This window comes from Diorhabda sublineata, chromosome 2 (assembly GCF_026230105.1).
Source record: "Diorhabda sublineata isolate icDioSubl1.1 chromosome 2, icDioSubl1.1, whole genome shotgun sequence".
NCBI classification, from domain to species: domain Eukaryota; kingdom Metazoa; phylum Arthropoda; class Insecta; order Coleoptera; family Chrysomelidae; genus Diorhabda; species Diorhabda sublineata.
The window spans coordinates 5,424,870-5,452,840 of NC_079475.1; the positions used below are offsets into that span (position 1 = coordinate 5,424,870).

At 32.7% G+C, this 27,971-nt stretch overlaps 1 protein-coding gene across 1 annotated transcript; it reads left to right on the plus strand.

Moving 5' to 3' along the window:
- Window positions 1-366: 366 nt before the first annotated feature.
- LOC130452650 (SPARC) lies at window positions 367-27,970 on the plus strand. The gene is made up of 7 exons (XM_056792007.1): window positions 367-491; window positions 17,569-17,660; window positions 17,717-17,843; window positions 19,876-20,138; window positions 22,855-23,057; window positions 25,902-26,049; window positions 27,772-27,970. The coding sequence occupies exons 2-7, from the start codon at window positions 17,589-17,591 to the stop codon at window positions 27,832-27,834; spliced, it is 876 nt and encodes a 291-aa protein (XP_056647985.1). The 5' UTR covers window positions 367-491; window positions 17,569-17,588; the 3' UTR covers window positions 27,835-27,970.
- Window position 27,971: the final 1 nt, after the last annotated feature.

Below are 27,971 nucleotides of genomic sequence, written 5' to 3' on the forward strand. Positions count from 1 at the left end.
GGGTTAAATTGCGTTTACAATATGTAATTTGGAAGCCATGACATATTATATATCAAAAATTGGGTGTATAACAACATTACCCAGTAGTCATAAAGTCACACCCGCTTCAGTACTGTACATTTTCTCCAAAGCTGGGCAAAGATACTCCGAGGGGCAAAGTCACCCCAATTGACAGTAATACTTGTTCTTATATTCAAAATAGTAATTTGAGTATTTTTCATGAAATGAATTCAAATAAAATATACTGATTGTTTGCAAGAAACACCGAATCCGTAAAAACACTGTATTATATAACAATTATTTCATTAAATAGATAAGTACCCCATTGTTCTTGAAATCGAACGTCCATGGGTCGTGTACAACATCAATGTGGGCGCTTTTATTGTACTGAGAGCTTGATCGACTGTTGAAATAGGAAATTCATACACAAGCAGTAACAGTAGTTGATTAGTTAGTCAAGTGAAGTGAGAAGTAGGAGAACATCTGGCTGAGTAAGTTTCCGTTTATTAACCTTCGAATATCCTATACATATCCAGATGAAGTCATTTTTTATATCGAGATATTACAAATTTTTATATTTTTGATCGGCGTTTATTTAAAAATTCTATATATCTTCAGTATAAATATTAAGTTAATTATTTTGAATTTTAAAACTTTTATTATATTGAATCATAAACGTTATAGTCTATTTTCAATTACGAGAGAGTAATAAAACCGGCTTACTAATCCAATACATCCTACGGTCATTTTAAATATTACCACAGAATAATCTAAAATTTTTATAAATATACTTAAGTAATACAAGTTTTCGGACTTTATTAGTGTTTTTCGTATTTATTAACACTCTTTCTATTCGTGGGGCGAATTAATAAACACTGTCTCTTATGTTCTTAATTTATTTACACACATAACTTATAATAATATACTTAAAAATATCACTTGAACAATTTATGCGATCACTTTTACTAATTCATTCTTTTCGCTACGACTATTTATTTAAAACTAATTTACTGCCCAACATAGAATTCTACAAGGCTCTAGAACAAAAAGAAATACAAGAAACAAATAAATAGACTTTAGAAATGACAATTATTTAATAGAAATACTGTAATAAACCGCTTTTTATAAAAAAAGTTCATCAAAGGCGCGTCCGTTATTTATAAAAAAAAACAAATCAAAGGCGCCGAGAGAATTCGCCGAATTTTAAATTTCCATTGTAACTGGACAGGGACGGTCTAAGGACCCATTTCGCGAGCTTGTTCGTCACAGTACTTTACTGAACAATAAAAAATGGTTTGTACCGGCCAAAAGTCTGTATATTAAATATTACATAGCTGTATCATTATATCCAGAATTTTTGCTATGTAGTTATTTGCCAAAAAAGTTATGAATTTTGTATTAGGGGACAATAAATTCATAAATCCATAAATTAAGTAGACATTTTTTAGGATTTTTCATCTCCCCCACCCCCCCTGATGAGATTTCGTAAGATTTTCCTTTACTACCTCCCCCTCCCCCAATCTTAGGTGATATTTTTTATAATGTTATTTTTATGAAAGCCTAGTATACAAATGTGATTTGAGAATATTACCTTAGTTTAAAATCACTGTGATGAAATTAAATAATAGATACTTCAACGTAAATTAATAAAAGATTATTCTAATTCAACCCATAGAGACTCGTGCACAGTCTCAAGAGTGACTACTGGAACCAAAATAAGCAAATAATTTTCAATGAAATCATCTGTTCCTTCACCTTCGCTATGATTGAGCCAATCCAAACCATTGTCGCTTGTACATAGAAGCTCAGTCGCCCGTATTGTAACAATACGCGATGGTCGCAATTTAAGATTTTGTACAGCTCGTGCATGATGAACCGCACGTCGATGTTCTGCAACTTTTATGATGGATGCGAAATAAATACCACATGTATTGCAGCATCTCTTTTCTATATCGTGACGTAAACTTGGACAATAGAGGTCGTAAGGCATGCTTGTGAAGGTGTGTAATGGTTGAATAGGTAGGCATTGGCGAATTAAGAATGGTGCAAATGTTGTTCCATCATGCTGTTCACCATCCGGAATCGTCGGATGTCCATTAACTTGAGTGATATGATATGGAGATGGTAAAAAACGTTCATGAAGAACGAAATGTAAACAACTCCGACGTGGACTGCAGCACTGCTGATTATCGCATTTTATAACCTAAAATAATAATTACGCCGCGACGTTCGTCGAGTCGCGCGTATCGATACGGCAGGTTGACAGCATTCAAACAATCTGAGAGCTATTGTGCTACTCAGCTGAGTTCGCGCGAGTACGACAAACACTATTGTGTAAAATTTCGTCATATTTTTATTCTAGAAAAATTTCTTTCGTTATACGTAAAACAGTGCGACCAATACATTCTGTAAACAGCAAATAGCACTCCTATGACAACAGGTTCTGAGTACGTTCAATATTAAAAATATCAAACTTTATGTTGGCAATGTCAGATTTGACATATTCACATCAGTGTTGCCATAACTTAAAACTTTAGTAGGAACCCTTATTTGTTTCAAATCAGTTACAGACAAACATATATGGAAGTGTGAAACAGTGGAATTAGCTGTACGCTTGGTATTGAGAAATCCTACGATTTACAGTTATTAAAGAATAGCCAGTTTCAAATAGCACGTAAAGCTTCCGGAAAAACAACATTTCAAATAGAAAATCATTTGGAAGAAAGACTTCAAATTAAAGTATATGCGTTATTCTTTAGAAAAGAATTTTCAATGGCTTACAAATTTCTTATCACGGTTCGCAATGATAAGGATAACAGTCGAAGCATACTGTGGTAACTTTTAAAAGAAATAGTTTTTCGCTGGAAAAAAGCATCGTAACCATTAGGAAAATGGAGGCAGTTAAAGGTGGTTTATTGACTTTTGAATCTACTCCTTCCGGTGACTACCATAAGGACATCAATGCTGATATTTTTAAAGAATGGTTGGAACAAACAATAAATCTTCTTCCTCAGAAATATATAATGGTAATGGATAATGAAAATATCACTTGAGACTTTATTGGGTTCCATTTCTTACTGCGATACTGGGGAGCCCAATGTTCACAACTGATCTGTTCATCCCAGTCTTCTCAGAAAGATTAGAATGTGAGATGGTTGTAGCTGCCAGATATCTTCGTCTTTTATTTCATCCTCTCCCAGGTGTAGTGCTCTGGAATTCTGTAGTGTTTCGAGAGAATGTGGATAGAGGTACAACAGCTGTTAAGTCTAGCGTCCAGTGCTCCGATAGGGATCTTGTTAATATTCGTAGGTGATTCTTACTTAGGCTGATATACTCCGGTTATAGTTTCCCAGGAGAGTCTTTGCCTATTTCAGCCCTTGTAGATTGTCTCAATAATTGGGACCTGATACCACAGAAGGGTTCAGGTCCCATGAAGGCGTATGGTGTTTTGATTCCACTTAATTCTACAGCTTAGTATTAAAGTAAATTTTTTTAAAGCCAAACTTTTTTGATTTACCATCCTAAAGCTAAGGTAGTTTGGTCATTTTTTAGGGACGGTTTTTTTGGTGATGTTTTTACTGTCACACTTTCCAATACTATGTGGAGAGGTGGGAGATTTATAATTACTTCTAGTGTAGCTGTTGGGCATGATTTCATAACCTCAGCTGCACATATGTAAGTTAGTTTTTGAACCTTTGACAGATTGTTCCTCGTGATATTCAGAGTAGTTCTAGTACTCCAAACCAATGCCCCATATGTGATGATTGGTCTCACAGTTGCCGTGAACATCCACAGTAAGATCTTTGGGTTACAACCCCAATTCCTCCATGCGAAGTTTCTGCAGACCATCTGGAGTTTTGGGGCTTTACCGGTTATTTCCTATTAATGTTTGTTCCAAAGAAGTTTACTATCTAGTGTGAGTGTTAAAGATGTGAAGTATCAATTCAGTTGTTAATTAAATAAAATTATATATTTAAAAAAAAAATAGTTTTTAGTAAATAGAAATTGAATTATTATTTCGATATATTGTCATTCATAAAAATAGACTAAACAACTTTTATATTAAATTATAAAATTTTGAATATAACGAGAATGATGTGCATTTCTTGAACTATGTCAGAGATTAATAACAGTCAATTTATTTAATCAATATTTCGACATCAATATTTATTGGATGTTTTAATATCCTTGATCTAATTTTACATTTCATGAAAGATAGTAATAATTGGATAGCTTCGATGTACAGATGAATCTTTTTGACACAAAAGCAGTCCACCCCAACTTTAACGAAAGATTGAAATGTATCGATTGAAAAAATCATTTAAAATGTATTAAAAAAATATTATTTACTCAAATCTTGGTGTTGTTTTTAATTTAAATCATAGATGATGATGATAACAAAGTTGAAAAAATAAGAATTGTGAACATATAGGCAAAGAAATACAAAGAAAAATTGGTCATATTTATAGTACAGTCAATAACCTCACAATTTTTATGAAAACGAAGTCTATATTATGTTTTAGAATGCAAGTTAAAAATTTTTTAACACGTTAACCATCGGAAAATAGAATTGAAAAAAATTATTTTCAACAATATAAAATATCTTAACAAAGTACGATGGCTGCTACTTTAGCTTTAAGATACGGCAACACTGATGTGAATATGTCAAATCTGTCATTGTCATCATAAAGTGAACGTACTCAGAACATGTTGTCATACGAGTAAAATTTGAGATGTTTACAAATACTTGAAACGTTCATCTTGGTCAAAAAATTGAATCGCAATGATTTTCTATAACTTTCGACGTAGATTAAACCAACAGCAGTGTGCTGAACAAGCTTTGATTTTTTTCGTTGAAGCACCATCTCGAGTCCACCGTTTTCCGTTGGTTTTCCGAAATTCAATCTTAATCGCACTTAGCTACCATTTCGTGAATATCGTCCAAAATCGGCTGTTGTGTCAGAAAACATTCCCGCTATGTATAAAGTGATATTAAAAGATCGTCATGCGACATATCGTGTGGTTGAGGGCGTTAGCTCAGATCGCTTAAATTCATTATTTCTTTAATATTTGGTTGTAAAAAAGATTTATTCTTGTTGGAAACCGAATAATTTGCCAATGGCTCGAAAAAAGCTCGTGTCTAATGATGCGAAGAAATGCTGAAAAAATTCAATTGCGGTGCTTCAATATCGTGACAGAATCATGGATCTATGCGTATGAACCCAAAACTAAACAACAATCGACTGTATGGGTCTTTGAAGACGACCGAATCCAACAAAAGCTGTTCTCGCATGAAGCACTTCAAATGGTCGCCTGTTTTTTCGGAATACTGGACATGTTGCCACCTTTCCATTAGAGCAACGTTATTTGTGAATGGTCACCAGCATTTGTTGGCCTGTAGTGTTCGAAAATCTCGGCGTTCGAGATCTCGTCACTACGCGATTTCGAGACATAATGGATTTCTCTACGATTCCAAACTCCTCGCCTATGTAGAAGGATTTTGGTTTTTCCCAAAGTTAGGTATATTGGGGAGGCTTAATTTAATTGTATGCTGTTTGGATATTAAGAAGGTTACTTAGAATTTCATGGGTCAGGTATCGGTCAGTCAGGTGTGGATGGATTTTCGTTTTATTTATGTCACATAGCATGGTCGACACACGCTGTATAGTCCTAGTTTGGCACCCAATGATTTCTTCTTTTCCCGCAGATCAAAAATAAATTGCGATGTCAACGTTTTTCTACATCTGAAGAGGCAGTTGATGTGTTCAAATCACATTTTTTGGATATATGGAATTCGTTCAAACGCATCCAAAAATATATTGATCTGAATGGAGAATATTTTGAAAAACATTAAATGTCCAATTATAAATATACATCTCCCTCAAAACCATATAAATTGTGAAAATTATACATATTTTACATAGAGAATAATATATTTTTGTTTTATAGATAAATTCCATAATTTTACAAACAAAAAACAATCAAAATCAGCCTCCTTGAACACATATAAAGCAAATTTTTTTTATTATAGTTCACTTTAAAGATTTTTTCAAACTCTTTAAAAAAGTATGTATAAGTTTTCTTTGAAAAATCCACAATTTCAAGTTTCAAATTTTCTTTAACTTTAACGAAACATAACTCGATCAGGCTTGGGCTGATTAAAATCAAGTGATTAAAATCATGATTTAAATTGCGTGATTTTTAAAATTAAAATCATGCGTTATATCAATTTTTTTCTTTTTTATCCAGATTTCAATAACAAAATAATATAAAAGTTTTCTCAAAAAATCAAAAGAAGTATCTGTTTTTAGCCAAAACAACAAAAAAGAAGTACATTATTCCAAACTCTTAAACTAAACGTAAGACCTAAATTTTATTACTGTATATTTTCAATCTATTCATTTTCTTTATACAATATGCGTTCTACTCTAAATACGCGTTCTACTGAAGCTGAAGAAGCAGTTGCACACAGGAACTGTTTTATTATTGGCAACTGTTTCAAGATTCCCGGCTCATTATTCTGTGATAACCACCATTGTAGTCCGTTTACATTTTTTATTACTTCGTCCGAAAACATAACTTGCTTAAATGGAGCACTGTGGGCGTTTAACTTTATTACTAAAGGTAATAGCAGGGCCGTAGTCAGAACCAAAATTTTAGCAGGGCTAAAAGTTTTTTAGAACCAAACATGAAAAAAATATTTTATTCTTTGACTTACATGTGAACAAATATGCTTTGATAAAAAACAAAAATAACAGAACACTTTTAAAACTCATAACATTTAACACTTAGAATTGTTAGAATATCTACATAGAAAATCATAAAAACAACACAAATACAAATAAAATAAATTTTCAGACAGATAATTAAAATGATTAAAACTAAAAAAGTTGCAATTTTCTTTGTTTACGATTGTTAAATTTTATTAAAAATGACTACATGTCGAGGGACTCTGTTCTTCGACTTTCAAAAGCCAAGTAAATTAAATCGGCCATACGAGGCTGACTCATAGAATATCTCTGTGGTCTGTTAATTGCAGTTAATGTTGAAAACGAAGATTCATTTACTGCAGTATTACACCCAAGGGTATATACTGTCGCAAACAGGGCGTGTGTATTTTTAAATACTTCCCTTTGTTTATATAATTCAGCAAAAATATCTGACTTTGGTTTATTGTGTATGTAATCCTTGACTACTGCCAACTCCTCCAGAGTTTTTGACGCGTGCTTATAGTATTTTTTTTACTAGGGCTCTAGGGCTCAAATTTTTTTTATCAGGGCTCTGCCCTGGCCAGCCCCCCTCTAGCTACGGCCCTGGGTAACAGTCCAGTGTTTTCATATAACTCGTTAATTGTTTCTAAAGCTATATTCTTTTGTTCTGGTGTTAACTGGTATTTTGTTTTTTGTGGATCAACGTATACGCTATAAAATGGCGTTAGTGCTTGCTTATTCCACAGTTTTTTGAGCATTACGAGAGGCTATTATAACCGAAATTATAAACAAATATACGTTGAATTTTTTTGATCTGAATCAGATTCTCAGCTTAATATAGAGTCAGGGTTGTTGGATTTATTGAAAGATGGTGACATTGTTTTGGCTGACAAAGGTTTTCCAGAAATTAGAACAGTGATTGACGCAAGTGGTAAGAAAGTGCAAATGGTTATGCCACCTTTTCTAGAGAAGAAAAGTGAGTTTTCAAGTGAAGAAACTCAACAGACATACAGTGTTGCAAGGGTTAGGATTCACGTTGAAAGAATTATGCAGTAGTTAAGGACTTATCAAATATTGCATAAAATTCCACGACATTTGTTCCACTGCATTGACGATATTTTGCATATTTGTTGTGTTTTGGTAAATTTACAGCCTCCAATTATTTCTGATAAAAAAGATCCTGAAAGTGAGGGATGAAAAATATTTTATTACTTATGAAAATTGTTCTTTGAGAACTTTAATGATTACATACGAAAATTTGTAAGAAATTGTAAATTTATTGTAAGCTTTCAATAAAATTAATAATTAAACTTTTCGTAATAAACTTTATATTCTTTTAAACTTGTTTATAACTAACAAATTAGTAACGAATAATAAAATTCGTTTAAATAGACATTATTGTAACATACAATAACACTTTTTACTCACTTAATAAATATTGCTTTTTCAATAACTAATTATAAAAATACTGTGTTGACTTTTAACTAATTAGCTTAGTTGTTAGAATCACAACAATTTTGACTTTTACGTAATTATACATCATAGAAAATAAATTATTATTTGACTTTATTAAAAAGCTGTCAAAGTTTTGTCGATGTTCCTCAACTTCTCTAACATGTCCAGCAAGAACAAGATTTTCACCCTTGGTCATAGTTTCTGGTTGAAATTTTATTTGATGGCTGATGGACTGAAATTCTGTTTTTGTAATAATATCCATGTCTTTTGGTCAGGTAAAAATAATAAAAAAATATTTACTTATTTAATTGAAAAAACAGTTTAAAGCAACTTAACCATATATACGTTTACTGCATTCTGTTATATATTTTATCATTTTACATATTTGAGTTTTTGGCTTGTTCAAGATAATTATAAAATTGAAGTAAGTATTAAATTGTTACATTTTTTTGATGACTAATTTATAACTATTTATTATACTTTTTCCAAAATTTTTCCGTTTTCTATTGAAAAACATAATTACTGTGACGCTGAAGTGATACTCGGAGCGAATTGTAGATGTTTCCACTATTAAGAGCAACTGATATAGTACATAGTAGTTAATTTTCTTGCAAGAAGCGCGACAAATGCGTTATAACAAGTTTTGGAGCCGCAAACCGTATTACAATTTTTAGACTTATACATTAAAATAATTAACAATAATTTCAAAAAATCAAAATATTCAAATTTTAAATTCAAATTAAAAAAAATCAAATAAATCGTGATTTTTAAAAAAAAAATCAATGGATAAATATTGCAGGTATGATAATTTATAAAAAACAAACTCTTCGCCAAATTATATACTTCAACTTTGTTCTTAATTTTCTTTTCTAAAATGTATAGTTTTTCTGTTATTATTACAAAAGAATTCAAAAACATGCATTTTTGGGTCGAAAACTTAGTATAAAGAATATACATAAAACATTTGTTAATCAAAATTGACTTATTTGTCGATTTCTGAGGTTAACTTCCATTCAGAAACGGTGATATTAACCTCACAATGTCCGACTACTATTCTGGCAATGTTGTTCAACTGTGACCTAGATCAAATTTATAAATTATATGGGCCGTACATAATTTTTTGAGTGTAAAAAGATACAGACCATGATCAATTGAAGAGCTTAGTGGATAAAGATGTTATGAGACAAATAAGTGGATTCGAGATAATCAGCTTTAAAGTTTTTAACTTGCTCTTTTTCTCTACATAACACAATCCGCAGTTTTTTTGCATGTTGTTGTAGTTTGATTACTCAAAATATTTGTGCCTTATTGACTTTTCAAATAAAAGAGAATTTTCAAAATTTATAGCACATGACATCTTCTTTCACCTACATATTTCCAAGACATGAATACGTATTAGTTGAAAAACTTGTTATGTCCATGTTCAACATCAACATTAAACTAAATAATTTACATTTAAGGAATAGGAATATATTTATTGAAATCAAACAAATATAAGAAAAATATTTATTGAACAGATCTGTAAAAACATGACAAAAAAAATTAATGCAAAATTATAATCATGGTAAGAGATTTTTTTCATTTTCCTTATTGATCACCGATTCGTAAAAATATTTATATTCATTTTTGATGTAAGGAAGTTGCTGTTGTAAGTTTTGAATTTTTTCTGAAGTCAAGCTAGCTCCGGTTTCAGTGGTCCTTTCCAGGTCAACTTCTTCAACTTGGACGGGTTTCGTCGCACAACGATTCTGTTTCAACAAGTTGACTTTCTTGAAAAGAGTATACGGATCATAGCAATCCTTGTATAGGTATGAGCCAAATTCTTCAACTCTTATCCATTTAACCTCATCTCTGAAAGCTACTTTTTCAGTGAGAATGATCTTTTTTCGATTGATGAGCTTCAGTTTTTTCGGGAGGTCTTTAAAATTTCTGAAGTGAGAAGTCATATCAGTAACATGGTTGTTTCTTCCACTGTTCTGTATAATATCTAATACCCTCAAACAAACCGAAAAGCCGACAAGTGTTGTTGTCTGGAAGCTCCCCTATATTCTCAAAAGAAAACGTTGAAAAAGTACCTTCTACGTTATCTTGCGGGAATCCGATATTGGCAAAAGTACAATACCAAAGATTATTCTCTAAAAAATGTTTCTATCTAATTAAATAAGATAATCTTACACTATTTTAGGTAGTTGTTTTGTTAGAATTAAAACACTTTTCATAAAAACTTCATTTGTAAACTAATGTTATTTTAATTTACGTTACCGGTAATCCGACTGTAAACCGATTGATTGATATTACTAGTTAGGAAAAGCGAGGATGTACTCTATTATTAACTAATAAACACAAAGTATAACCTGTTGCATACAATTTCATATATTTAATTTTGTTCATCAAATTTAATTTGTTTGCACTTACCGCTTGAGTTCCTGTTGTCACAAGAATCACTTTTCAATCTTTTAAGAGCTTCTCTAACCATACGTTTTCCTCTTGATTCCATTGTAGTTATTAAAACTATCTTCTGAATATTATTTTTTGAGAAAGAAACTATCAAGAAACACGTTACACATTAGAGAAGATATTTATAAACTACCTAGAGGTTATCCATGCAACTAAGACCTCATGTTCGTTAGTGGAAGAACATGCCATGATACTCAAGGTCGTAACTTTTTAAAGTGGAAGAAGATGTCTTGTACCCATAACATGTTCTTTCATTACCAACTTGGCATCGACCTGTGCACATAACAACTTCATCTACTGAAAATAGCTTTAGTGGAAGGGTTAGCGAAAAGGGGAAACATGCTATGTTTAAAGGAGAGAATAACATGTTCATCCACATGAAAATCTCGATTTCCTCAAAAATGTCACTTAACATGTTCATCCACTAAGCTCTTCAATTGCATGTAAAAGTGTATAGATCTTGAAATTGTAAATGTAGAAAGTATTTCATTTATTTTATAATACAAACACAATCCTCGTAATATTAACGTAACTGTTTGTTTCGCTATTTGTATATTTATTTTAGCTTACGTTTCATTTAACATTTCCTGTTCATTTGGAATCTTGTTGACTTCAATATAATAAAAATCGGCTGATTTATGATACATCAACATGCGTTTTTTACTACCGCTTTCCTATTATTTGAAATTTGATGATTCGTTTGAGGTTTATTTAAGGCAACAACGATGGCTGCAAAGTTTCCCATTATAAATGTTTTCGTCTGATTAAATTAGATTGTTCTGAATAGTATACTAAAAATTTTGATATGTTTATGCTTCTAAATGTTCTTGATTTTAGGTCTCTTCTGTTTTAAAATTAGTTCGTTTCTAATAATTTTTGAAAGAAAGATAAAAATTGACGTTTCGATCTTTTATGGCCCTCGTTTCGTGCCAATGAAACACGTTTTGAAGACTCATTTCTAAATACATGGTGAGCTAGAAAGTTTTGCGAATTTAAACAGTAATAATAAAAAAACTAAATATAATCCACATACAATTTCTTATTTTATTTGAAATATGCATCTGGGAAATTCATTTCTTAAAAAGAACATAATCCAGGTGTGCACCATCGTGCTGCAAACCTTTTTCGAATCTAGATCTCAAATTGGTAAAAACTCCCTGGCACATTGCGCGAGAAATACCTTCTATTTCTTCTCGGATGTTAGTCTTCAACTGATTAAGCGTGTCTGGGTTATTGGGTAGACCAAGGCTGCTCAACCTTTTGAGGAGTCGGGCCAAACGGTGGATTCAGTCGTTAACGACGGGCCACTTACATTTCCTGTTTCAGTTACTCTCAGGACAAGCGCAATAAAAACTTAATTATTAAGAAAATAAAATTGAATTATTGTTTATTAGGAACAAATTGTATGTATGTAAAATCTAAATAAAGGAACAAAATTGAACTTAAATCTAGGGAAATTTGTTTATACAATCAATGTGATTTCTGCCATGGTTTGTCTTTTAATAATTTACTTATGTTTGGCGACAAATCCGACGTTGACAGTAACAACAAGACACAAATATGTTGTTTAATTAAGGATGTGCGGTATTTATTTTTTACATAATTAAGATCTGAAAAAAAGTATACATATGTTGATCCAAAACTACTTAAAACTGTAACTCCAGGTCAGTTATTGCTGGAAATTCTCCTTTTGGTACCAATTTCCAAAAATCTGCAAAATCTTCTGAAGAATTTTGTGCTGTCGAAGACAATTTGTTAGCAAAAAGGTTTTTCAACGTATCATGATTTTGCAGATCAACAAGTTCTAATTGAATATTGGCAGGATAAGTAACTATTTCAGCCAAACTTATTATGAAAGGATTTACATATTGTTTTTTAATCTCGAGATCTTGAAATCTCCTCTCAAATCACTATGATAAGCATTTAATTTTAGATTGGTATTTAGAGTAATTAACAGAAACAATATTGAGCTCCCCTTTCTAATGTTCAAGTGTGGGAAAGAGAGCTAATTGAAGAGATTCAGTTTTGCTTTGAATCCGCTTATCAAATTAAACATAGTCGGAAGTGAACTCCCTTTACCCTGTAATTTGAGATTCAAAATATTGAGGCAATGCAAGATCACTCAACTATGAAGTATTCTTCAGTAATGTTTCAACATGCTGCCCCTTGAAAGCCATTGCACAGCACAATACAGTTGTAACTCTCGATATTCTTTGATTTTTTTTTCAAATAATAGCCCGAATTGACATCTGTTAAGAGCTTTTGCACGTATGTAATTTATGCAGCGTACTACTAGATCCAGAATGTGCGCCGCGGGATTTTTGATTTTGTTGCGTATTTTTAAACCACACTTGCGCGCGGTCCACTTAAGATTCCTTCGCGGGCCACACTGTGTCCTGGGGTTAAGCAGCCTAGGAGTAGATTCTACTTTTCAGGTATCCCCACATAAAAAAATCCGGTGGTGCTAGGTCCGGTAATAATGTCTGGTATAAAACCGGAAGAACTTATTGAATAAGTGAGGAAATATCCAGTACTGTATGACCAAAGAAATTAGCAGTACCGAAACGCCGAAACTACAAAGACATGATCTGGAAAAGGAATTAAATGTCAAAGGTACACAACAGATTAAATGTTACCCTTACTTATTACATACAAAGTGGACGCATAAACACAATATCCATGACAAGTACGGAGTTGGTCCGAGTTGTTTACAGATTTTATTTTAATTTTATAATAGAACCAAAATAAATAAATGTAAATTTAATAAGCCCGATTCGTACGTCGCGACGTGTAGTTTACGGTTGAATTTGTTGCTTTTATAAATAGTCCCACAGCCCCAACCAAAAAAGTAGGTTCTGTAAAAAACGTACGGGAACAAGTATTTTTTTTTCAGAGGTGTCCCCTGAATGTAAATCCAAGTGGGCGTCATGTGGGAGGCTTCATTTCAGCCGCCATCTTGAAAAACACTTTTTATTAAATATCTCGCGAACCGCGCATCGTATGACAAAAATTGTACAGGTCATTATTGCAGATAATAATATTTGTCATCTTTTTAATAAAAAATAATATTATTATCTGGTGGCGAATACATCGAGCCAGAGCTGGAAATCGGAAAGAACTCGTGTAGGACATGTGTGCTCATCCTTTCCGATCTCGCACCGATCCGTTCTTTGGATCAAAATCGAACCGGAGTCCGTGTTGTATGACACGTGTGTGTCGGCCATTAAGCGGTAGAAGTTTCGTTGTTCCAGGGTTTCCATAAGCGAGGTTCAGTCTTAATTCTAAATTGTCCTCACAATCTCATCTTCAGAGTCAACTAATTTATCTCCATGTGATGTTTACAGTCTTTGAAACTGAAAACCTGATTAAAACCAGCGTTGGATATTGTTTGTTTATTTTTTATTATAATAATTTGAGTTATGAAGGTTTTTACTTACAGAGGTTCGATTATGAGCTTTCTTTGGGACTTATAAAGATAGAAGAACTAGGTTAAATGCAAATGAAACTTTGAAAATCTTAAAAAGTTCGAGTACGAAATTATGTACTTTATTTTACATTTAAAGTAAAGTAACTTATTCCACATAAAAATGCGGCATTTTTTTTATTTCAAACTAATCACACTTTCTACATCAATTTTATTTTCAATCTTAAATAAAGAACAGAGAAAGAGATAATTCAGCTATTCTTCGTCTTTTCCATGGAAGACTTTCTCCCGATTCTTGCTTCTTTAATTATGCAAAGAGATGCTCCCGGAACGCTAAAAGCTACTGATACATATATAAAGAGAGATTCGTTGGAAAATTAGGATGAGGGAAAGTTTTTATAGGAGGTAGTGGAATTGGCTCTGATATATTTTTCCCTGTCGTTGGCCATGTACATACAAATAAGTTACTGTACTTATGGCCCAGGCTACTAAGGTTTTCACCTCCGATTTCCAGAAACCTGCATCGATTTTAATGAAATTTGGTCAGCATGTAGGGAATACCTCAAAAAGCAAAATCTACCCTACGTCGATGTGTGCTTTTACCCTAGAGGTGAGTCCCATCCCAAGAAAGGGGTGAAAATTTTTATGTTGAAAATAACCGCGGGAATTCATAGAGGACCAACTTTTGAGCAAAAACTGTTTTTAGCAAATAGTTTCATAGTTATTTGTGATTGAAAACGTAAATTTTTCTCAAAAAAAATTTCGTTTATTCGATTTTTCATGCATAACTCAAATACTTTTTGAGAGAGGTGATAAAAAGTTTTTCACACTGGAGCTGTCTAAGGATCTGCATGTTCATGCTGCACGTAGAAGTCGTTATACACATTAAAAAAATGTTGAATCTACTAATAATGTCTGAAAGCCGTACAAATATTAGTCCTACAAAACGAAAGTTAAGAAAATGTGATTCAACACGTGATTATATTGAAACCATTAATTGGACAATTATTGTTGCTTGGGTAATGAAGAAGCGAATGTGGAGAATCAGCATAAACTGCCACTGAAACGAAAAAGAAGAATTTTCCTTTTTAATTTAACAAATCTCCAGTGTAATTAAAATTTTTTTCCCATTACAGATAATTTTTAAGGGACTTATAAGTATAACATTGTATAAATTTTGTAAATAATTTTCTCATTTTTTGTCGTAAGGGATGATTTATAGTGGTTGAAAATTTGATATACATAATATTCAAGTAAAAACAGATAAAAATAATAATAATAAAATAATAATATAATAAAAAAAATTAAAATAAATAAATCATAAAAAAAATAAATACGTATATAAATATTTTTTTTTTCGAATTAAGGAATATTTTATAAGGGTTGAACATTTGGGATGCAAAGTATTTGAGTCAATTATATAAATATAAGTGAGCTACCACAAAGTAATTAAATAATTTCAAATTAACCGGGGATACTTTATAAGGGATGAAATACTTTAAGCAGGGTTGGAAAATTGTCAATACTATATTTGAAGTTTTAAACAACTTTTTATCAAGACCTTAAAAGTACTTTTCTACTCATTAAATGCTTATACTTATAATTTTACAATAAGGGGTAGTTTTCATCCCTCACGCACATATCGGCATAGGGTATGTTTTGAAGATAAGGGTAAGTCAAGCTTAATTAGAAATTTTCATGCAAATCGATGCAGGTTTATTGAAATCTGAGGCAATACATCATTTTTACCTTGTTAGCCTAGACTATTAAACTCTAATCTGTTGTTTACATTTGAAGTTGTCGTTACAACTTTGAGTTACTGAAGTGCGAAGCCCTAATTCTTACTTCAAGTAGGGAGGGGAAGGGAACACAATATTTTATGAATTTAAAGAGGTTATCACGTTATCCAGTTATTATAGTCGCGGACAGGCTCACGGGGTGGGTCCTTGGGCCGGCTCTGTGCGACTGTAATAGAATTTTGGAGTTAGGCGACTTCGCGCGGCGCCTTTGGTCTGTTTTTGTAGATGACGGATGCGCCTTTGATAGGCTTTTTATTGTTTATTACATTATATCTTTGAAATAGTTTCTAGGAAAGTCTATTTATTTCTTGTGTTTCTTTTTGTTAGTAGTATTCTATTTGTGGTATTTAAATGAGTTTATGTAACGCAATGAGTTAGTTTTCAATAAATAGTTGCAGTGAATTAGTAAAATGACATTTATAAGTAAATTATTAAAATAGTGTATAGTGTATAAATAAATTAAGAACGTAAGAATCAGTGTATAATTCACCCCACGAATAGAAAGAGTGTGAACAAATCTGAAAAACTTTACATTGTTAAACTTCGTTTCATTACCATCGTTCTCAATATTCTTTTATTTTTCAAAACAATTTTAGAAATTATTATAACGAAATGTTTATCTTAACGCACATTAGCGTCAAAAATAGGTTAGAATGTTTATTTTATATTTTATTTGACCTTAAGTTCATCGTGACACAGTTTTGATTAATATTATTATCTTTGCGTATCCTGCTATATATCTCAACAGTTTGTCGATGATGGCACGGGTTCATGATAAACTCTTCCTGCAATTTGATCGTACAACGAGAAAAAATAAATGTGAAATATATCGACTACCGATATTATTTTGATTTTTCCTTTATTTATTCAAGATTTAATACCATTACGAAGCCACGTCCTTTCTTCTGTACTTTAAATCAACTGTAACTATACCTCTTGTTTTGATACTCATCGATTACCAGTAGTAATAACCCAATGACATTGATAATTGTTCAAAAAAATTTTGTAACAGATTTCGAAAGCTTGTTGCTTGGAAACTGACCGACGCCATTGTCGGAGGGTATGGGTTTTAGCTCATATCTCAAAGCCTTTTAGAGATATTCTAAATCTGAAAAAAGATTCGAAAAGCGAAGTATATTTCCCAAAATTACAAAAGTTATAAGCAATTAAGTGAAAAAAAAAGGGTTTAGTTTTTTGCTTATATCTCAAAAGTATTTGAGACACTCACATTACAAAGTAAACACACACATTTAACTTTAACTTGTGTAAAAAAGTAATCGGTTTCCCACTCTGCATGATAGTGATAGGTTTTCGGCTTTTTGCTTGAACTAGCCATAGTAAAAACAAACAAAGAAAGAGTTTAAGCGTGTACACGTGAATTAAACTCATTCGGCACAGACATAACCTCACTCTAGCTACACGCGTGACAATAACTGTCTAAGAAAAAGAAACGTGTAATTCAGGCAATGACTAATCGGCTGCAGCGCTCCCAGATACTCAGTGTTGCCAATCCGTTGAGCGTCACCACCAATTTTTTACTGTAAACGGTATTTTTAATTTCATTAAATTCTCGTCGGTATTACAACCAAATCTTGATATTTTAGGATATTTGAAACGTCAAAATCGAAATAATTCAATCTGTTTCTAGTATAAAAGTTTTCATTCTAATAACAGTTAATGATTGTTATACTTTGTTGACGTTAATTGTGATAATTTATTGCAGATTGACATTCAGCGGATAAAATGAAGTTCCTATTCTATGTGTGTACACTTTTAGTCGTATGTCTACTTTCAGAAATATCAGGAGAGAAAGTCGTAAGTGAGCAATTGAATTCTTATTTACCAATATTAATTAACTTCATAAATTTTAGTCGAAACATAGACACACACACAAAAAGGTGATATCGAGCGAATCGCAAGAAGAAAGAAAAGAAGAAGATGCACCCGTAGCACCACCATCTGATTCAGACGTTATTGATAATAGAGTTCCTGTAGTAGGTAAATATAAGACTACGATATAATATAATAATTATTATTAAATGCATCCACTTTATGAGTTATTCCACCGCTGAAATAAACAGAAAAAGTCTTATCATTTCTTTTTTACTTTTAATTTAATTATTACTCGAGCCGGCCCTGCATTTTTATACCCCATATATGTAATTCTTCTATGTGAACAATTTCTATACTGAAAGCTGTTTCGACTAAGGAAGACAGAATGACAACGATTTCTCTATCCTACGAAGTTCCAACTCGGTTCTGCGCATTCTCAAACATGCGCAGTACAGATAAAGTGTCTCGAACGAGAGAGAAAATTAATAACGGCACTGTAACGTGGAGACATTTTTTCCCGTACCAATTGTACATATAGAAGTATTACATTATGTTATATCACAATTAAATCAAAATTGTGCGTCCAGCGTTTGCACCAAGATTCGCGCTCCAACATACGTCTGAACATTGGAAGGATGTGATGGTATGCATTACAGTTTCCTGTACTTTGAATTATTCTGGATTCATAAATGTAATACTCCTATATTGACAGCGCTCTCTCGCTCATGGCTCGTCACTTTTGCTTGCAGTGCGCAAGCGCGACTAAAATCGGGAGTACGCAACAGTTGTATATGAGTATATGGAAACACGTAATTCCTTGACAACGCCATTGCCAGTTCAACTGAAAGGTGTTGAGAGGTTATGAGTGCTCGTGTTTTGGAAATCTAAAAAGTGTTTTCGAAGTCAACATTAATCAAAAATGAGTTATGTTTGTGTTTTCTACTCGATCGTCTTCACTTAGTGAAAGGAGATGCATTTGATAGAAAAAAATTTACTATTGCGGGGATTGAACACAAGTATTTAATAAAAAGTGCACAATACATGTGAATAATGAATGTATGCATTTGTTGAGGTTTCTTGATTGTGTGTTTAAAACACCAGTATAGATATAAGGATTCTGGACGTAATGTTAAAGGATGGTCTCAATATAGGGGACAAATTTTTTTGCCGGTAGAGTGCGCCATTTTTCAAGAAGTACTCGTTTAATTTCTTACGAGGGAAGTTTATTGCTATTGACACCTCTCTGGAAAAAAATATTCTTAGAAACTAAATAGTTGCAATATTTTTAAAAATTACCAAATGTTGCCTATTCTTTTCAGTATTACGATAAACATAATTGACAAAAAAAATAATAAAAAATTATTGTCAAACATTTTATTTATTAAAATAGTATAAGATACAAACAAAACATGTTAAATATTCAAAAACCCAATTAAATATTTATATAAAATTGATAAATAATTTTACTATTAATATAATTTGAAATTTTTACAACATTTTTTACATTTAATTTTTATTTCTGTAGCATTTCTATTGAAACATTTGACAAGAAAATGTCCTCGTATCATTAAGAAATTATTAATGATCTTTTTCGTTAATTCTTTCTTATGCTTTATCATAGCCAATAAAAAACGAGATTTTAATTGTTTACCTTTGACAACAAATGTTTATCGTCTGGGGCATTTTTTCAGAAACTTATTAATTTGTTCTGTAGAAAGGATTTTTAATTTTTTACTTCTAAAACCATCCGATTTCCGCCTCAGTAGAGCGATTAGTTTTGGATAATTTGCTATGTTAATGTTGTTATTAATGTTTAGTGTAGTTCTTAGCATCAAATAAATGGCCCATAGAGAAGATGGCTTCATATTTTTTGATATTTCTTTGTGCGCAAATAAAACTCTCTCCTCGTATCCTATTTTTAAGGAAATTGCATAATGTGCTGCCTACATGTAGGTGCAGCACTCTTTCAAACCTCGCTAATGCTAAAAGTTTTTATGTTTTTTAATTGACTAAATTTGTGTAAATAGACCAATAAATTCTTACGTAAATAAAAATTTGATTGTAATTTAATTAAATCAAGAAGTTTAAGTTTTCTTCTCAAAACGCACGTGTATGTTGACTGTGCGATTTTTGACGTTTACAAACATGGGCGTAGAAAAAATTTTTTATTGATAATAAATTTATGTATGAATTTCAGACCCATGTATGCAAGTACGTTGCGGAGCCGGAAGGGTTTGTCAAGTTGACGAATTGGGTGAACCTCAATGTGTTTGTATTCCAAAATGTCCGGTAGAAACTGAATCTAGACGCAAAGTATGCTCCAATCACAACGAAACTTGGTCGTCAGATTGTGCTATATATCAACAAAGATGTCTGTGCGATAAAGGAGACCCTCAATGTAAAGGGCCTCAATACAAACACGTACACATTGAATATTACGGACAATGTAGAGAAATGCCAGTAAGTGAATTAATATACAACTGAAAACTAAATGTTTACTTTGTGCAATAGCCTGTAGGCAGAATTTTCGAAATTGATATTATATAATTTTATTAATTTTTAATATATAACTGCAGACGGGTATTGCCGTTCATTAGAATAAAGTTTTCGCCTATGAAACGACGTGATCCACTAAAATTTCTTCTACGTATCGGTTCGCCGTTAATCCCTTGCTCCACCGCCAGTTTCAATAAAAACCAACTCGGTTTTTGCTTTCATTGAAATGCCATCCCAAACCATCCAGGAACCTCCTATAAAAGCTACGGTTATGCAACACTGCGCGAATCTTTCTTCAGGTCTTCTGTAGACTCGTTCTCTTCTATCGCTACTATGAAGACACGCTCTGCTTGCATATGAGAAGAGAACGTTCTTCAGTCTCTAGCAAATCGTAGTTGAGCTGCTCGGTGGACTGTGGCGAGTAGCTGGCCCTTTTGGCTCAAGGTTAACTGATTTAAGTCTTCTTTTGACTGTCCAGTCACTCCTCGCGTTCCTCTGAGTTTCTTTTGGACTTGAACACCGGTGAGGAACCGATTTCTCAGCGATGTGCTGACAATGAATCGGTAATTCCTATCGGATATGGACCATTTTCTTCCAGAACCAAGTCATTAATCTCTTGGTAACTACGGTAGATTCTGGAAACGACAGACTGATTTATGTTCGGCTCACTGGCCACTTTTCGCTGACTCTGACCTTGTCACGCTTGAGCAGCTTCATCACTTGTTGTGTCTATTTTTAGGTTGAATTCTTGTTTGTTGTGTCTACGGAGATATGTATCAGTTAACATTTGATGGCTAACTGATAGTGCTAAGTGAGAGAGAGATTCGTTGGTCAAAGTTTGGTAGGATTGGAGGATTTTTGTAAGGAATTTGGTTTGTTTGAAGTAGACCCTGATATAGGAATTGCTACACTGCAGGGCTGGGCTTGTGGTTGTTTCGTCTAACTATTTCTAGCGGGGTATTTTGGCCGAAGAAAATGAAGTGGAGCTTGCAAGTAAAAATTTTTTTTTAGAGGTTTTATTATTATTATTTTTTTTTGAATTTTGTGTTTTTTGTGGACAACCGGTTCAGGGAAACCGCAGAAAACCTGCAACACCGACGATCAAAGTGATAAGTGATAAGTCAGGTAGATAACCTTTTATAAGGCTCAGACACCCCCAATTAGCACTATGGTAAACAAGCCTAAAAAAGTCTTAAATATTGTTGGACAGTCAGTGAATTCAGTTTTTTGCTAGTGACTTGCGATTGTAGGGGTGTCGCCTGAGTCGATTTTTTTGCTTACGAGTGTAAATTCATTTCAATTATCATTTTTTTTTATATAGTAGGTTATATTGCATAGTTTTATTAAAGATTCTTATACATTATTACGCAAAATACAGGGTGGTCAGTTCATAATTTAAATATTTTCGAAACTATCAGGTGGAAAAACTTGTATCCAAGTGTTTTAAGATTTCCAAGTTGGTCGTAAGAGCTCGTAATTGCCACCATTCATTGAAATCTATCAATTAAATGCATGCCTGTTAAATGCTAAGGTTTACTCAGAGCCGATGCTAGCACAATTGACAAGTCGCATCTAATTTTATCAATGAAAAAATTGTATTATTGATGAGTAACAACAAACTGTTTACAATAGTGAGAAAAAGAGATGGAGCAATATCGTTGAGGGACTGATTGCGGTAATACAATTTTCAGCGAGTCAAAATTTGGTATACAGAGGGACTAATACAAAGTTGTATCAATGAGGAAATTTTTTAATTGTAATGGAGATGCTGTTCAATTTTGATCAAGTCATTTCAGAACACCTCAATAATGACAGTCAATGTATTCCACACTTTTTAAGGCAGAATTTTCAAAATAAGTTAATCAATATTGGAAAATCAGTGATTAAAAAAAGGGCAATCATCAGAACCTGCGTCTGGTGGAATTATGAAGGTTTAGTGTCCTTTGAAATAATTGAAGATGGTCGAGCTATCAATGCCGAAGTAATTGTGTGTATCCAAGTTTAGTTAACCGAAAGCGGATTATCTTAGAACAAGACAATTCTAAACCACATCCAGTATTTACTCTGGACATTGCATCGACAGATAACAAGGTCTCAAAGAGCTTGGGCTGTTTGTATTTATATGAAGTTAAAGTTTATATAAAGTTAACTGTGGAAAAAGAAAGAGACGAGACAACAGTTAAGTGGATGTTACTCAGGATATATCGACGGGCTCGGGAAAGACTTTTGTAAACCAAGAACGCCAGAAACAGAAGAGATATTGATCCAAGAATTCAAGAATCGAATTGTCTTGCAATAATAATGTTCAAATAAAACGACAGTGGTGAAAGAGAAAGACACTAATGGTTTCGATATTAACTGCTATTGGCCACTTATTTATCGACTGTATGTTCCATGTGAGGGGTAAGGGGTATGAGGAATTATATTCCAACTGACCAGATAGGCAACCAAAATTGCTGCCACAAATGACCTTAAAATATGCTTCATATTATAATATTTTTTACATAGTTTTTTTCACCGTGCAATTCCTGTTAAACACTGTAAAATTCATCATCTTCAAATTCCTTTTAAAACTATTATTTCGGTTATTACTTAAACTTTGTAAGGGTTTTAAGCTTGTTGTGTAAAAATATCCAAAATGAATGTGAAAAGTTTTGCTCTGATTACCTCGAAATTTTAGCATTGTTCGCAAGAAGAAATGGCTGATTTTCCACGACGAATGCGCGATTGGTTGTTCAACATCATGAGAGATTTGGCCGACAGACAAGAATTGACTCCCCATTATTTGAATATGGAACGTGAAGCTGAATCTAATATGACTCGCCGTTGGACGAACGCCGCCATTTGGAAGTTCTGCGATTTAGACGGACATCCACCAGACAGGTAAAGTTTTTACAAAGGTTGCTAGTTGCTAATTTATTAAAAAAACTAGTTTGAATGTTTTCTTCACACTTTTATATGGTTTCTAGATTTTTTTACTAATAAATTGATTAATAAACAACACTTTCAGTTGACACAAAAATAAATGAACAAAGCACACACAAAAAGTAAGCTCTTCACGTGTTGATGAAGCAGATATACGGCGTCTTTTGAGCTAGTTCCAAATATGTTCAATAGGATTGACATCGGAGCGGGCCGGTCCATTTTTGCAATACCAACCACCGTTACCATTCTTGCCATATGCAGTCGAGCATTATCTTGTATTAATAGAAAACCATTAGCAACAAATCCAGCATAGCGCGCCTCTGTCAATTAGATGAGACGAGATCCGTGTATGCCTGAAAAGAAATACCATACGCAACCCGTGGTAACCGATTACAGGTGGCATACCATTCTCCAGCTCTTCTGTACACCTTATTTTTGCCATACAAACACGTTCTACACTCATCCGTGAACAATACCTCTTTCCAGTCGTCCACAGTCCAATTCATATGTGAGCTTGTTGGAGGCCTCTTTGGAGTATTCTAGCGGATTGCGTTCGGCCTCACAATGCAGCAATCGTGAGACAGCGATCCATCCGAGCTGTTGTTTTACGTTTTCCATCCGTACCTGGCCTTCACTGGTGAACGGGTTGACTCTTTCCAATATCCACCAATTTTTCAATTTCAACAGCTCTCCGATTTTTTTTATTCATTTGAGGTTAAGAACTAAGCTCAACTCTATGGAGGCTACTTTAGTACAACGATACGTCTAAAATTTAAAATCACTTGTAATGTTATAACGTAAACGTTTTAAATCATGCAATAAATTGCATGCAATTCCTTGCAAAATATTACATAGTGGAATATTGCACGTCGCTTAAGACCGCTTGACATGATGCAATACATCGTGCAGTGCAATGCAAGACGCAATATTTCTTGATCGAAAGCATGCACAGATGAAGTTCATTTGATTATTTCATGTAAGATTTTGACATTATCTGTTTTGTGCCGTTTTTATTGCATGCAAGTTGCAATCTAGTTACTTTTGGCATAACGGATCAGTTGACTTTCGTAAACTTAGTTTCGTTATTTTCATTGTTAAACTATATACAAAATATTGGAAAAAATTTTAGGTTAGTAGTTTATTTACTTTTATTGTTTACAGAGACTTGCATGCAATTTCTTGCACGTTGTATTGCATTATGTAAAGCGGCCTTTCGACCGAATTCGGTCTGGTAAAGTCGAATCGTGTTCACATTATACAATCTGACTCATTTCACGATTCAGTCTTGAATTGTCAATAATCAAAGTCGGATGTATTTGGCTCGTAGATAATTAATGATTAAAAAATTATTATAATATTTGCAGTAAAAAGAATGTCATTAAACTTTTCGATTGAAGAATTAGCGATTATACGTCTTCTTTTTGACGAAAAAGATAATATTATTAAGACAAGAAGAAAATATAAAGTAATGAGATGAATGTGGGTGCATCCAAGTTTATTGCAACGAAAAAAAGGAGAATATTACACGCTCTATCCCCAATTAATTAATGATGAAGAAAAATTCTTACAAATTCTTATCGAATGCATTGGACTACTACTGATTTTGAAGAAAATCACAGTAAAAATAAAGAAATAAACTCAAAATTTATTGCATTTGATATACTGATCGCTTTAGCGGGTAATAGCTAACTGAACCCGAAACAAAACAATATTCACACTAACGGTACATGTCGTGACAAGTTCGATCTCGCTCAAACAAAATTTCTTCGAACCTGATCGTGATTGGACTCGGTTTCAAGCGAAACTTGACTGTTACGGATAGTATGAATGCACACATATATTATTATTTACCTCATAATATTTTATCAAACCGAGTTTGGACCGAGAACGAACTGTGAACGGCTTTATAGTGAGGATCGGCCCTAATTGTATTGTTTCTTTAGTTCCGAGAAATTGTTTCTCATCTGTACAGGGCCGGTTTGTTTGCTCCGTATACATACTAACCCATTTCAATGAATCAATAACAAAGCAATTAGTAACAATTAATGAATTGTCTCAATACATAAAATTTATAGTCCCGCACATCCGGCGTCCTTAAATGAGTACTTGAATTAATTTAGACGCAGTATTATTTTTTTTTCTACGCAGTAAGTTTCTAATTAAAGATATTCTGCAATTTTCATTAAAATCGTTTGAAAAAAAGTAAATTAGGCGTTAATTGGTTAATTTAAATATAAAATTCACACATTTTATTATTGTTATATATATAAATGCTCCAACTATTCCTAAATTCGTTCTTTTAGTACTGTACGAAAATCTAGTGTAGGCTAGAATTAATTTTAAGGAATATAAAAGCACTACGGCAACATCGTAACCGGTACTCAGATTGTCTATGGCCGGTACATTCGACTTGAGAACAGGGGCGGATTTACCGAATCGCAAGTACAAGGGACCGTCAAATAGGATTTTTGATTTGTTTTTTCGTATAAATTTGATTTTAAATCTATATTACCATATCAATAAACGTATTTTACACCTACTGCTAATATATGGGTACCTAAGTATGTGAATTCGAGTACAATACTGATAAATTTATATCGCACTAAAATAACAAAATATTGTGGTTGAAGTTATGTTCAACAACGTAAAACTTTGAAAATGTCTGTAATAGTCAGTATTTATTAGTTATTTTTTATCTGCAATTTTCGGTAACCAATATACCATCTTTGGGGATCTTACTATTACTATTATTTGAAATATATCTAAAAATATATACTCAAAATTGTCAATTTTTATTTTTAGATCTGTTTCTCGTCATGAACTATTCCCCATTCGAGCCCCATTGATGGCTCTCGAACATTGCATTAGTCCGTTTTTGAATTCGTGCGATGCCGATAACAATCACCGTATTACTCTTAAGGAATGGGCAAAATGTCTTCAATTAGAAGAGGTAAGCAAATTGTTAAAATTTTATTATATTGTGTTGATTCTTTAAATGCACTGAAAGTTTGTTTTTTATTGCTAGTTTATTATTTATTCATTTTATCTTAACACATAATTAATATTCAAATAGTAACCTCACGACTGATTCTTAAAATTTAACGTTGCCAGATACGTTCATCGCCCTCACTAAATTAAAACAATGATGAAATTATTGCGGTGTGTTGCCAAATTTCTCTTTAAACATTATATTAAAATGTCATTGTTGACATTATTGTCCTTCCTAGTATCTAATTTCGAATGGTGTTGTGGGTTGAGTACTCAAAATGAAACTGTCCAAGAGTTTTTTAAAATGCCAACGTTTCGATCTTTATCACTGCTAAAAATATTTTGTACATTATAACTCATCTTTATCAATGTTTTAGTTATAATTTATAATATTTTTAGCCTCGACTAAGATCGAAACGTTGGCATTTTAAAAAACTCTTGGACAGTTTTATTTCGAGTTCACAACCCAGCAACACCATTGCGAAATTAACGTACCGCGGGCATGTAAAAGCCACCGTGTATGGACGTTGCTGCCAAATGGAGAGCCCAATAAATCCTTTAATTTATAATAAAATGGGACTTCAGTGAATCGTTACCCTGTATATCGCTTATACTTCAATACTTTTTGAACATTTGCATCTCGGTTGCATCATGCGAGAGGAGTTTTTATAAACTTAAACTGATTAAAAATTATCTTGACGACTGACTATTCCATATTGTAGGTATATATGTTTATTTGGTCTAAATAATTTAAGAATTTAAATTTCACTTACCAGATTTTAACAACATAAACATAAACACTTATTTATACACATTCAAGTGTGAACTGAATAAAAAACTTGTAAAATTGCATTTCTTAAAGCTGGGGGGCCTCATTCAACTTTATCGCCCCGAACCTCTGACGGGTTTAGTCCGTCACTGTTGTCAAGAGCTTTCTTTTGCGACCAATGCGTCTTAGTACTTCGTCGTCGGTGATTCTGTCTGTCCAGGGTATCGTTTGAGCTTTCAAGGTCCAAGTTTCCATTCTGTCCAGCAGTACTGATCACACATAACATTCCATGAATTCTATTCTGACTTGGAGGTTTAGATTTCTGTTTGCAAACATTGAGTACTTGACAAATGCCTTTCGAGCCATTTCAATTTTGTTTAATTGTCAAAATTAATTTTTGACTGACATTTCTAGAACTGCAGAATTGCATTATCCAAATCATAGTAGTCGTGATCGCGTATGTTTGAGGCATTTACGTTTGTGCTAATAAATTGTAATCATACGGCATTTTAGAAAATAATGCAATTAATTCAGCACTTCTTATCTAAACATTCGAATATATTTAAAATAACTTGCTATGTTTGTATATCGAAATCTTTGTTATTAAATTCATACCTGTCTTCATTTTCACTACACTGTGCAATTTCATTGCCCATGTTCTATAGAACGACATATTTCTATTTATTTGAACAAATGTACGAATTAAATTAATCCCACCTAGCCACACCACTGCTTATCGCAGATTGTTTAGAAGGAATATTACTGTTTTCTGCAATTGATACTAGAAGAACTATACACGCGTAGTTTTATTTGACCAAATAATAAAAATTGATAATTATTTGTCATCTGGCAAAAGTGGCAACAGTATTGAATTTAAATAGCATTATCAACATTATTTTTTTTTTATATTTATAGGAGGAAATTGAACATCAATGTGAAGAAATAGCCGAAGCTGAAGATAACCTAGAATTACAATAAATACAACGAAAATTGTAAATAAGCCTAAAGTGCTGTAGAATTCGTGCTAAAAATGTGCCATATTATTTTTGGAACTTAACATTTTTAATGTAGCTTAAGTTTTTATTTGTAAATTTGAATAAACGTATTAATTTGCT